Source organism: Schistocerca cancellata, chromosome 8 (assembly GCF_023864275.1).
Source record: "Schistocerca cancellata isolate TAMUIC-IGC-003103 chromosome 8, iqSchCanc2.1, whole genome shotgun sequence".
Lineage (NCBI taxonomy): Eukaryota > Metazoa > Arthropoda > Insecta > Orthoptera > Acrididae > Schistocerca > Schistocerca cancellata.
Window position 1 is genome coordinate 408,571,714 of NC_064633.1, and position 12,608 is coordinate 408,584,321.

At 44.3% G+C, this 12,608-nt stretch overlaps 1 protein-coding gene across 1 annotated transcript in view; it reads left to right on the plus strand.

Annotated features, from left to right (window-relative positions):
• The window catches only part of LOC126094611 (myrosinase 1-like), a 230,084-nt gene extending 217,936 nt beyond the window's left edge, over positions 1-12,148 (plus strand). The window contains exons 11-12 of the mRNA XM_049909089.1: positions 7,070-7,176; positions 11,854-12,148. Coding sequence (XP_049765046.1) covers positions 7,070-7,176; positions 11,854-12,004 — 258 coding nt within the window. The 3' untranslated portion in view covers positions 12,005-12,148. The remainder of the gene's footprint in view (positions 1-7,069; positions 7,177-11,853) is intronic.
• The last annotated feature ends 460 nt before the right edge of the window (positions 12,149-12,608 follow it).

The window sequence follows — 12,608 nt, forward strand, 5'->3', positions numbered from 1 at the left end:
CGATGTCCAGGAGCAAGCAATCGTTAGCCACTCAGAGCTCCCGATTCATTATTATCACTGCTCTGACGTGCAACTGGTGCTTCATTGACCAGAAGGGCCATTAATAGACGGCTCGCATGAAGGGGGCTGAGCTCACGGTGCCCCTTAAGCCGAACACCTTTGACCTCTGTACACCGAAAACACCGTTTGCAGTATTGTCAGTGACATTCGGCTTGAATCACATTGACTGTATAACACTACCACTCCTGCTGCTATACCATTCCCTCAAAGCTGGAGGCAGTTCGTATAATGAAATTATTTTCATTAAAGCAATTACAGTATAAAGAAGCAGTGCAGTGTTACCCTCTGAAAGGAATATTGTTGTGTTGATCGTGATGTGCCTAACGGAGGTGGCTTTTCGGAAGCGAAGTCAGAATTACGTAAGCATTTAAAAGGTAACAAACAATAATTTACCTATCCACACTGTTCAAAGAATAAAGAAAACGGTCGCCAGCCTAATTAGGCATGAGAATGATTAACATTCCTGTTCAATAAAATAGATATGAGTATCTTTAATGGACAGACACAGCCTATACTTTATCAGACGAGAGTGCAATGAACTCTATCACTAGCAGATGTTCACGTTAAAGAAAGTGCTAACAAGTATGGAAGAACATAGATATTTGCATAAGTACAACAGATAATGACATACACTTTTGCCTTCAGGGCTTAGCCAAAGCGAATAATTTCAATAACATTACTATTAAATTGCACTTCAGAATGCTAAAATTAGGCAGAGATTCAGTATCTTTTTCATATATTTTCCTATCTGACATGGACTGTGGATATGGTTCACTGCAAAATTAGGTATTGTGAGTGGATTAGGTCTCTCACTACTAAATACCTTTCTACTTAAAATGAAAATTAAATGGAGTTCACTAACAAATTACTCCTCACTGTCCTTTGAATAAATAAGTTACTGTTTTCATAGATAGTGGTTTTTCTATTAATCATTATCTAGCATGAGCACAATAGACAAACTGTGGATCCTGTTACACTATTAATATGCACTTTTAATACACAAGACGAAACCAATATTATACAGAACTTGACTTGAATAGCAAGAGTAATTGAAACTTTCTATAATTAAGTAACTTTGTGCATTTGAACTACTCTCAATGGAGGCGGCCCTTAATCTTGACCACTGTAATAGAGAAAACTAAACACACTTTCAATACACAAGATAAACAAGCCCTTAACAAGCATGACCACGTAACTTTCAACAGTAATACACTCCTGGAAATTGAAATAAGAACACCGTAAATTCATTGTCCCAGGAAGGGGAAACTTTATTGACACATTCCTGGGGTCAGATACATCACATGATCACACTGACAGAACCACAGGCACATAGACACAGGCAACAGAGCATGCACAATGTCGGCACTAGTACAGTGTATATCCACCTTTCGCAGTAATGCAGGCTGCTATTCTCCCATGGAGACGATCGTAGAGATGCTGGATGTAGTCCTGTGGAACGGCTTGCCATGCCATTTCCACCTGGCGCCTCAGTTGGACCAGCGTTCGTGCTGGACGTGCAGACCGCGTGAGATGACGCTTCATCCAGTCCCAAACATGCTCAATGGGGGACAAATCCGGAGATCTTGCTGGCCAGGGTAGTTGACTTACACCTTCTAGAGCACGTTGGGTGGCACGGGATACATGCGGACGTGCATTGTCCTGTTGGAACAGCAAGTTCCCTTGTCGGTCTAGGAATGGTAGAACGATGGGTTCGATGACGGTTTGGATGTACCATGCACTATTCAGTGTCCCCTCGACGATCACCAGTGGTGTACGGCCAGTGTAGGAGATCGCTCCCCACACCATGATGCCGGGTGTTGGCCCTGTGTGCCTCGGTCGTATGCAGTCCTGATTGTGGCGCTCACCTGCACGGCGCCAAACACGCATACGACCATCATTGGCACCAAGGCAGAAGCGACTCTCATCGCTGAAGACGACACGTCTCCATTCGTCCCTCCATTCACGCCTGTCGCGACACCACTGGAGGCGGGCTGCACGATGTTGGGGCGTGAGCGGAAGACGGCCTAACGGTGTGCGGGACCATAGCCCAGCTTCATGGAGACGGTTGCGAATGGTCCTCGCCGATACCCCAGGAGCAACAGTGTCCCTAATTTGCTGGGAAGTGGCGGTGCGGTCCCCTACAGCACTGCGTAGGATCCTACGGTCTTGGCGTGCATCCGTGCGTCGCTGCGGTCCGGTCCCAGGTCGACGGGCACGTGCACCTTCCGCCGACCACTGGCGACAACATCGATGTACTGTGGAGACCTCACGCCCCACGTGTTGAGCAATTCGGCGGTACGTCCACCCGGCCTCCCGCATGCCCACTATACGCCCTCGCTCAAAGTCCGTCAACTGCACATACGGTTCACGTCCACGCTGTCGCGGCATGCTACCAGTGTTAAAGACTGCGATGGAGCTCCGTATGCCACGGCAAACTGGCTGACACTGACGGCGGCGGTGCACAAATGCTGCGCAGCTAGCGCCATTCGACGGCCAACACCGCGGTTCCTGGTGTGTCCGCTGTGCCGTGCGTGTGATCATTGCTTGTACAGCCCTCTCGCAGTGTCCGGAGGAAGTATGGTGGGTCTGACACACCGGTGTCAATGTGTTCTTTTTTCCATTTCCAGGAGTGTAGTTCTCAACTTTTACTGCAGTAGAACACAACTTGACGTAGTTACAAGACAATAACTCACCTTTGGGTGATTTTCAACAGGCTACACTATGATCATTTAATTTGTAAAGCTCTATAAGCCACAGTTTTTAGAACATTCACTTTTGAAGTTGGCAACAAAATATTAATAAGCAGTTTTAATAAAAAAAAATTTTCAACAAGCATCATTTACTATATTTCTCAGTTCTGCTACATTAACTTTAACTTAGTTTCTTCTTACTATCTTCAAGTGGCATTATTGAATTAATAACTGGGCTTTCCTCTGTTCACAATATGGACAATCGGTAACCATATTTGACTTGGGAAGGACCCTAAGTGGTTGTGTGACTGGGGATAAAAATCAAGACAGCTATAAGAGTTCGAGTCTAAGTTACCTTGTATTTGAACACACTAAAATATCCAATGCGCTGATCCTGTACGTTACTATAATTCTTCTGTTCCGTTACAGTGATTGCGCAATGTGGTGGCGAGTACATCTTGGCAGGTGGATTTACATTTGGTAATGATAAAGCTCTGTCAATTCTTGGTGGCGATGATAGCTACCATTTGCAAAACAGAGATAGCTTACAAATCCACCCATCCGAGGCTTTGGCATATTGAAAAACGGCACAAAAATCCTCTCTCGGCACCAGGACAATATACGACTTTGACATAAGCTGTTGTCACTTTGGTAGCTCGTTCCCGACTAACACTTCCGTCCACCTTTCGATCCATGCCAACCACATATTGCGCACGTTACAAAGTTCCGGAGAGGAACCACACATTTCATGCATATAAAGAACTAATAACCCTATGCGAGAATCAGCAAACACAGAGTAACAAACAAACCTTTTGAACAAAACAGATCAATTACACATGTTGACAGTGAAACATAAAATTGTTTGAACAAATTTTCAGTTATATATATAATAATTTTTGTTCCTCTCCAAGTGAGGCAAAGAGTTTAGGTAATGAAGACAATACATTGCATATGTTTCTTACCAGGAAATCAAAGTTTTTACAAGGAAACAAGTACACATTTCTATACAGTACCGAATTAATCATAGAATAGTTACAGAAGCTCAACGATGGAACGTTGAACAAAACAGAAAGCAAAATACACAACTGGCCATTAAAATTGCTGCACCAAGAATAAATGCAGATGATAAACGGGTATTCAGTGGACAAATATATTATACTAGAACTGACATGTGATTACATTTTCACGCAATTTGGGTGCATAAATCCTGAGAAATCAGTACCCAGAACAAGCACATCTGGCCATAATAACGGCCTTGGTACGCCTGGACATTGAGTCAAACAGAGCTTGGATGGCGTGTACAGGTACAGCTGCCCATACAGCTTCAACACGATACCACAGTTCATCAAGAGTAGTGACTGGCGTATTGTGACGAACCTGTTGCATGGCCACCATTGACCAGACGTTTTCAATTGGTGAGAGATCTGGAGAATGTGCTGGCCAGGGTAGCAGTCGAACATTTTCTGTATCCAGAAAGGCCCGCACAGGACCTGCAACAAGCGGTCGTGCATTATCCTGCTGAAATGTAGGGTTTCGCAGGGATCGAATGAAGGGTAGAGCCACGGGTCGTAACAAATCTGAAATGTAACGTCCACTGTTCAAAGTGCCGTCAATGCGAACAAGAGGTGACCGAGACGTGTAACCAATGGCACCCCATATCGTCACGCCGGGTGATACGCCAGTATGGCGATGACCAATAGCCGGCTGGAGTGGCCAAGCGGTTCTAGGCGCTACAGTCTGGAACCGCGCGACCGCTACGGTCGTAGGTTCGAATTCTGCCTCGGGCATGGGCTTCCAATGTGCGTTCCCCTCGATGTCGCCAAACACGGATGCGACCATCATGATGCTGTAAACAGAACCTGGATTCGTTCGAAAAATTGACGTTTTGCCATTCGTGCACCCAGATTCGTCGTTGAGTACACCATCGTAGGCCCTCCTGTCTCTGATGCAGCGTCAGGGGCAACCGTAGCCATGGTCTCCGAGCTGGTAGTCCATGCTAATGGTAACGTCGTCGAACTGTTCGTGCAGATGGTTGTTGTCTTGCAAACGGCCCCCATCTGTTGACTCTGGGATCGAGACCTGGCAGCACGATCCGTTACAGCCATGTGGATAAGAAGCCTGTCATCTCGACTGCTAGTGACACGAGGGCGTTGGGATCCAGCACGGCGTTCCGTATTACCCTCCTGAACCCACCGATTCCATATGCTGCTAACAGTCATTTGTTCTCGACCAACGCGAGCAGCAATGTCGCGATACGATAAACCGCAATCGCGATAGGCTACAATCCGACGTTTATCAAAGTCGGAAACGTGATAGTACGCATTTCTCCTCCTTACACGAGGCATCACAACATCATTTCACCAGGCAACGCCCGTCAACTGCTGTTTGTGTATGAGAAATCGGTTGGAAACTTTCCTCATGTCAGCACGTTGTAGATGTCGCCACCGGCGCCAACCTTGTGTGAATGCTCTGAAAAGCTAATCATTTGCATATCACAGCATCTTCTTCCTGTCGGTTAAATTTCGCGTCTGTAGCACGTCATCTTCGTGGTGTAGGCATTTGAATGGCCAGTAGTGTAAATCAGCAAAAGATATGTAGTATCTGAACTATGGTATTACAACTAGAATATAATAGTGATTCTTGAGTTTCTCCCGGCGTATTTGATAATCAAAATATCCACGGGTGTGCTGCCGGTGTATGGTGTCCAACGGGCACAATATTTCGGCGATCATACATGTCGCCATCATCAGGTGAACTGACGGATTGAGCTCCTGTGAACGTGTCGGCACGGAGATCCGTACGCTATGGCTGCTCAGAGGGAACTGGGTTCGGTCGCGGCGGCGGCCGATTTAAATACCCTCCGCCCGCGGCGCGCTCCCTCCGCCGTCCGCGCCCCGCGCCACGGTCGCGCGGTGGAACAGATTGCGACGGCGTCTGAGATGACGTCGTTGTGATGGCTCTGTCCGCCGTGGTCGTCACAACTATACGTTTGCTCGATTTACTCTTGATTAACCCAATCGCTGGTTCCCAGTCCTTGCTAAGATTATAGCCACAGTCACGGTTTATGAGGTCATCTTTGGTGCGAATTTCGATGGCCTCTCTAACAACGCTGTCCCAGTATCTCGACGTCTGTACCAGAATCCTCGTGCGGTCATACTCCATGGCGTGATTTTCCGACAAACAATGTTCAGCGACCGCCGACTTGCTCGGATACATCAGTCGAGTGTGCCTCTGGTGTTCACGGCATCGATCCTCGACGATACGCATCGTCTGACCAATATACGACTTGCCACATTGACACGGAATCTGGTACACGCCGGCCTTCCTCAAACCGAGGTCATCTTTGGCGCTCCCCACCAGTGCACGAGTTTTATTTGGAGGACAAAACACAGTTCCGATCTGGTGTTTCTTCAGAATGCGGGCGATTTTCCCCGAGAGTGCGCCTGTGTATGGAATAAATGCAGTGCCTACCTCCTCCCTCGTGACTTCATCCATCTCAACAGGTTGTGCTGCAGTGGTTGGTCTTAGTATTATAACACGTACATGTTTTTCTCTTTTTTTCCAGTTTAAGGATCCAGAAACTTTCTGTAAGAGTGCTGAGAACAATGTTTGGTGATAAGGAATACTGTGCCTGACTCCTCTTTCAAATTCAAAATTCTCATTATCCTGATGAAGTTTGACGAGAGCTGTAACACTGATATATTCATCCCTATATTATCACAGGTTGAATAGTGCTTTGTTTCTAAGGGAATGTTTCTTCAGATTTTGTTGCAACTAAATGAAAAACTCTCTAGACCATTGTGCTATATTTATTTATAAGGCCAGGTTATTCTTTCGCCTTCTTAAAATCTTCTTTTTATGTGGCTGTCGATAATTTTAGTGAACACCTTGTACATTATGGAGAGGCATCTGATAGGTCAGTAGCTCGTTCTTGTCGAGCTATGTATCGCAGCACACTTTTGGACAACGCTGTGCATCAGTTCTCTGGTAAGACTAGCGTTCCTTGTGCATATTGAGGAGACATCAAACTCTAATCCACTTTGCACTCTATTATGAGCAAAGTACAAATTATAGGCTAGCTTTTGCATGAGAGGCACATATCGGTCAAGGCACTGTAGCGGTTATTCTATGTGTTATCATATTCGTAATTAATGCTTAAAGTTCTCTAGAGATGTAGATACTACTAGTTTCCTATATTCAGCACTTTTATACTTAGCGTCATCGGTTGGACGTGAAACCATAAATTCTTTTCCTTCATTTCATCAGTATACTTATAATCGTGCCAAATTACGCTTACGTAAGCTATTTTCTTTTGGCAGGCATACCTATCTGAGCTACTGCATGCTATAAATGAAGACGGCGTTAAGGTGTTTGGATACATTGCATGGAGCCTGCTGGACAATTTGGAGTGGATCTTTGGGTACACGTAAGTAGTGTCTGTGGACTCATTTCTAATGTTCTACAGGTGTGTTAGAATTGCTGCTGAATAGATTCAATGATCACGGACGTCAAACCAAAGCAAAACGGTAAACAAACGTTAGTCGGAAGCACATCAGAGACGTAAATTTGTGCAGTGAAACGTTTGTCAAAAAATGGTTCAAATGGCTCTGAGCACTATGGGACTTAACAGCTATGGTCATCAGTCCCCTAGAACTTAGAACTACTTAAACCTAACTAACCTAAGGACATCACACAACACCCAGTCATCACGAAGCAGAGAAAAATCCCTGACCCCGCCGGGAATCGAACCCGGGAACCCGGGCGCGGGAAGCGAGAACGCTACCGCACGACCACGAGCTGCGGACAAACGTTTGTCCAAGCCACAGCAATATAACAGGACGCAGTATTTACAAACGAGCCGGAGAAAACGGGAGTAAACACTGTCAAAATACGAAACGTAACCCATGAGTAACAAACTACACGAAACAGTTCGCCATAGCTAAGGTTCACAAAACTTTATCGATATCCACAAGTTTAGGTCAGCTTCACAAAAGCACGTTTGGCACACAAAAACGAACTTGTCGCAGCCAAGGACTCGTAAAATACTACAATGGTAACGTCAGAGACGGGGATATGCCACGAATTTTACTAGAATAAACATCTTAGAGATTAGATAATAAACAAAAAAAATCAATGCAGACATTGTCTAACATTCCTCATGTTTGCAGATGACACACGATGTACTAATTTAGACCTGTGGCTGATTTCGGTTGGCAGCCACATGACACATACAATGTAAAATAAAAGACAAAGTTTACATACAATTCGAATGACAACAAAATCTGATGTATCATTTCCTTAAACTAAAAATAATCTGTATGTATGTATTTCAGGAAAATAATAAAAAACACTGAGGCTGCCACAACTGTGGTGAAACACGTTTGGGTGTTAAAACAATAATTTGTGCACTTCCTAAAAGGCGGACCCATCCTTAATAAACTATTATTTTTCTGCAAGCACGGGAACTGAACTCAAAACTACAGTATGATCGTAATACTAATTTATGAGAAAATTAATAAATGAAAATTTTTGGAAGGATCATGTAAAATATTGTACACAGAAAATAAAATGAGCAAAGAATCATACTGATGAAGTGTTAGGGTTTTCGAAGGAGTGCTTAGGAAGTCATCCAAAGCCGCTACAGAGCGTCGAAGTACGGCGCGGTTCTCACCAGGGATGGTGGTTGTCGCTGAAACAACCGGTTTTCTGCACATCAGTTTAACCTGACTATTAACACCGCTCAAAATGGCCAAAATAACTGATTTTCGGTTTTTTATTTCTATTATTCCTGTAATAAACGCAGAAACCGAACCAAGTTTAAAATATTGACGCACTCAATTAGAAGATACTGAAACGCCAAAGAAACTGCTGTAGGCATGCGTATACAGAGATACATAAACAGGCAGAATACGGCTCTGCGGTCGGCAACGCCTATGTAAGGCAACAAGTGTCGGGCGCAGTTGTTAGATCGGTTACTGCTGCTACAATGGCAGATTATTAAGAGCTGAGTTTGAACGAGGTGTTACAGTCGGCGCACGAGCGGTGGGCACACAGCATCTCCGAGGCAGAGATGGAGTGGGGATTTTTCCTTACGACCACTTCACAAGTGTACCGTGAATATCAGGAAACCAGTAAGGCATCAAATCTTCGATATCGCCGCGGCCGTAAAAAGATCCTGCAAAAACGGGACCGATAACGACTGAAGAGAATCTTTCAACGTGACAGAAGTGCAATCCTTCCGCAAATTGCTGCAGATTTCAGTGCTGTGCCATCAACAAGTATCTGCGTGGGAACCATTCAACGAAACATTATAGATATGGGCTTCCGGACCCGAAAGCCCACGCATGTACCGTTGATGACTGCACGACACAAAGCTTTGCACCTCGCATGGGCCTGTCAACACCGACACTGGACTGTTGACGACTGGAAACATGTTGCCTGGTCGGACGAGTCTCGTTTCAAATTCTATCGAGCGGATGGACGTATACAAGTATGGAGACAACCTCCTGAATCGATGGACCCTGCACGTCAGCAGGGGTTGTTCAAGCTGGTGGAGGCTCTGTAATGCTGTGGGGCGTGTGGAGTTGGAGTGATATGAGACCCCTGATACGTCTAGATACGTCTCTCACAAGTGACACATACGTAAGCATCCCGTCTGATCACCTGCATCCATTTATGTCCATTGTGCATTCCGACGGACTTGGGCAAGCCGTGCGACACCCCAGACGTCCAGAATTGGTATAGAGTGGCTCCAGGAACACTCTTCTGAATTTAAACAATTCCGCTGGGCACCAGACTCCACGAATATTATTGAGTATATATGGGATGCCTTGCAATGTGTTGTTGAGAAGAAATCTCCACTCCCTCGTACTCTTACGGATTTATTGACAGCCCTGCGGGATTCATTGTGTCAATTCCCTCCGGCAATACTTAAGACATTAGTCGAGTCCATGCCACGTCGTGCCGGCCGCGGTGGTCTAGCGGTTCTAGGCGCTCAGTCCGGAACCGCGCGACTGCTACGGTCGCAGGTTCGAATCCTGCCTCGGGCATGGATGTGTGTGATGTCCTTAGGTTAGTTATGTTTAAGTAGTTCTAAGTTCTGGGAGACTGATGACCACAGATGTTAAGTCCCATAGTGCTCAGAGCCATTTGAACCATTTGAACCATGCCACGTCGTGTCGCGGCGCCTTTGCGTGTTCGCGGAGGCCTTACACGATATTAGGCAGGTGTACCAGTTTCTTTGGCTCTTTAGTGTAGAATCTCAATGTTAAATAGGCAAATAAAAGAAAAGTAATTCTTCCACCGCTCGCTTTTTCTGGAAAAGCGATGCGTGGTCGAATATTATAAAAATCATTGGTATTCTCTTATTGATTCTAATTTTTTGAAACTCTGCTCGATAATCATGTTTACGTGTACTTTGAATGAATTATTAAGTGTTTCATTTTTTACTGCTACCAGAATTTCCTTACTGTTTTATTATTTCATAAAAGTGGCAGACAAATCTTTAACCTTTTAAAGGAAATCAAGCATTACTCCTCATTGTTAGGTCACTTCGAAAAACTATTTTCATACTAGAGTTGGCGCCACTCTGCACTACAACAGCGAGAAACGACTGTTTAGACCAGGGGGGGCGGCGGAATTTCTAGCACACTGCACGTACTGGCGTACCTTAAGCCACGACACACGCAACCTGGACATTATTGTCTCAGCGGTGTTGTAACAATTTTTATGTCACATATGTTTGCTGCTCGTTTCTGTCGACATTGTTATTAAAATAGCATTGATCGCTTTTCCCATTTTCTATAACAACACAATATTTCAAACAAATGCAAATATTACAACTAAAAATTACTTTTTTTTAAAAAAAGAGAAAAATTGTAGCACTGCTGCGATGGATAATAATATTTCGCTTTTTACTCGCTTATTAGCAAAAATTTAAGAAAACATATAAGAAAACCGAGACCAAACAAATACCGAAAAATACTAGTCATTCAGAATTAAAATACGGATATCGGTTTTAACCGGTCGGTTATTGCCATACTTCGCTCACACTGTGACGCTACGGTGTGCAGTACGATATGTTGCAATAAGCGCACTCTGCGTCATTTACTGACGTGTAAAAAAATTACGCTAATGTAAGATATGAAGTGTAACATACATTGTATTAGCTATGTCACAGTGTTACGTAAAAACTGAAATAACGATACTTAAAAGAGTCTGTCTCAGGAAATGTAATTTGACTTACAAGGTCATGGCTTCAAACCGTGGATTATCATACTAATATCATTTTTATTCTAGAATTATATTTATTTTATATAAATTACCAATTCATCTTGTATGCATAGTGATGAAGAACAAAGGGCTTTTTAATGAACTGAAGGTGTTCTAGTTTCTGTCACAGTTGCATTCAATTTTTTTTTTAATTTATGGTGGCTGGTTTCCATTGTCAGCCTACAGCCGTCGTCGTAAACGTTGGCATATATTTCCACCAGTGCACACGTATCCTACAGTCATAACTGGTATTTTATGTATGTATAAAATGATAATGCGTATGCTAAGCATTATGCGTATGCTAAGCATTACGGAAGTTTGGAAGTTTCTGGTAAGGTCTTACGGGACCAAACTGCTGAGGTCATCGGTCCCTAAGCTTATGCATTACTTAATCTAACTTAAACTAACTTATTCTAAGGACAACAGACACACCCATGCCCGAGCTGAGGGAGGACTCGAACCTCCGACGGGGGGAGCCGCGCGGGCCGTGACAAGACGCCTCAGACCGCGAAGCTACCCCGCACGGCTAAGCATTACGATTGGAGTGAGCTGTCATTTCTTGTCTTTAAGAAATCATTGTATCTTGTATAAGCATTACTGTTTTATACATATAAAAAATACCAGTTATTGCTACTGCAGATGTCTGCATTGGTGGAAATGTAAGTTAATGTTTACGTCGAAGGCTATGGTCTGAGAATGTACAACGCGATCCGTAGAATTTTTTGTATGCGATAGTGACAGAGACTGGAAAAAATAAAATTTAGTAATCGAAGTTGTTGGTCCTCGCTCCCACATTATGTTGGAACTTCATATGTATGTGTCCTTTTCGCAGAGTGAGGTTTGGACTGTACCACGTGGACTTTGAAGACCCGGACAGGCCAAGGAAGGCGCGGGCTTCTGCCAAGTTCCTCGCAGAGGTCTTCCGGACCAAACAGCTGCTTCCGGAGCACTTTAAACCGTCAGCTGTGGCCTCTGACAAGTGACTGCAGAAACCTAGCCGTGGTAGATCTTTCTTATAGTCATCAGACTGTTGTTCGCTACATGGTCATCAGAGGATTCGTTCAATGTAACGTCTTTTCTAAAGTAATGAAAGACACAAATTGATGGAATAAATTTATTTTACGTTTGAACAACCACATTTTTATTTCATGTCGCTTTTCCAGCATATATTGTGGCAGATACTTTTACATTTCACTTTATAATAAACTAATGGAAAAAAAACAAAGTTTTCTACTCGCTTATAACTTGAATAGTTCATGAAACTTCCAGGCACATTAAAACTGTGTGCCGGACCGAGACTGGAACTCGCGACCTATGCCTTTCGCGGGCAAATGCTCTACCATCTGAGCTACCCAAGCACGACTCATGCCCCGTCCTCACAGCCTTACTTCTGCCAGCACCTCGTCTCCTACCTTCCAAACTTTACAGGAGCTCATTGTGGAGACATCCCCCAGCGTGTGGCTAAGCCATGTCTCCGCAATATCCTTTCTTTCAGAAGTGCTAGTTCTGCAAGGTTTTGCAGGAGAGCTTCTGTAAAGTTTGGAAGGTAGGAGACGAGGTAATGGCAGGAGTAAGGCTGTGAGGACG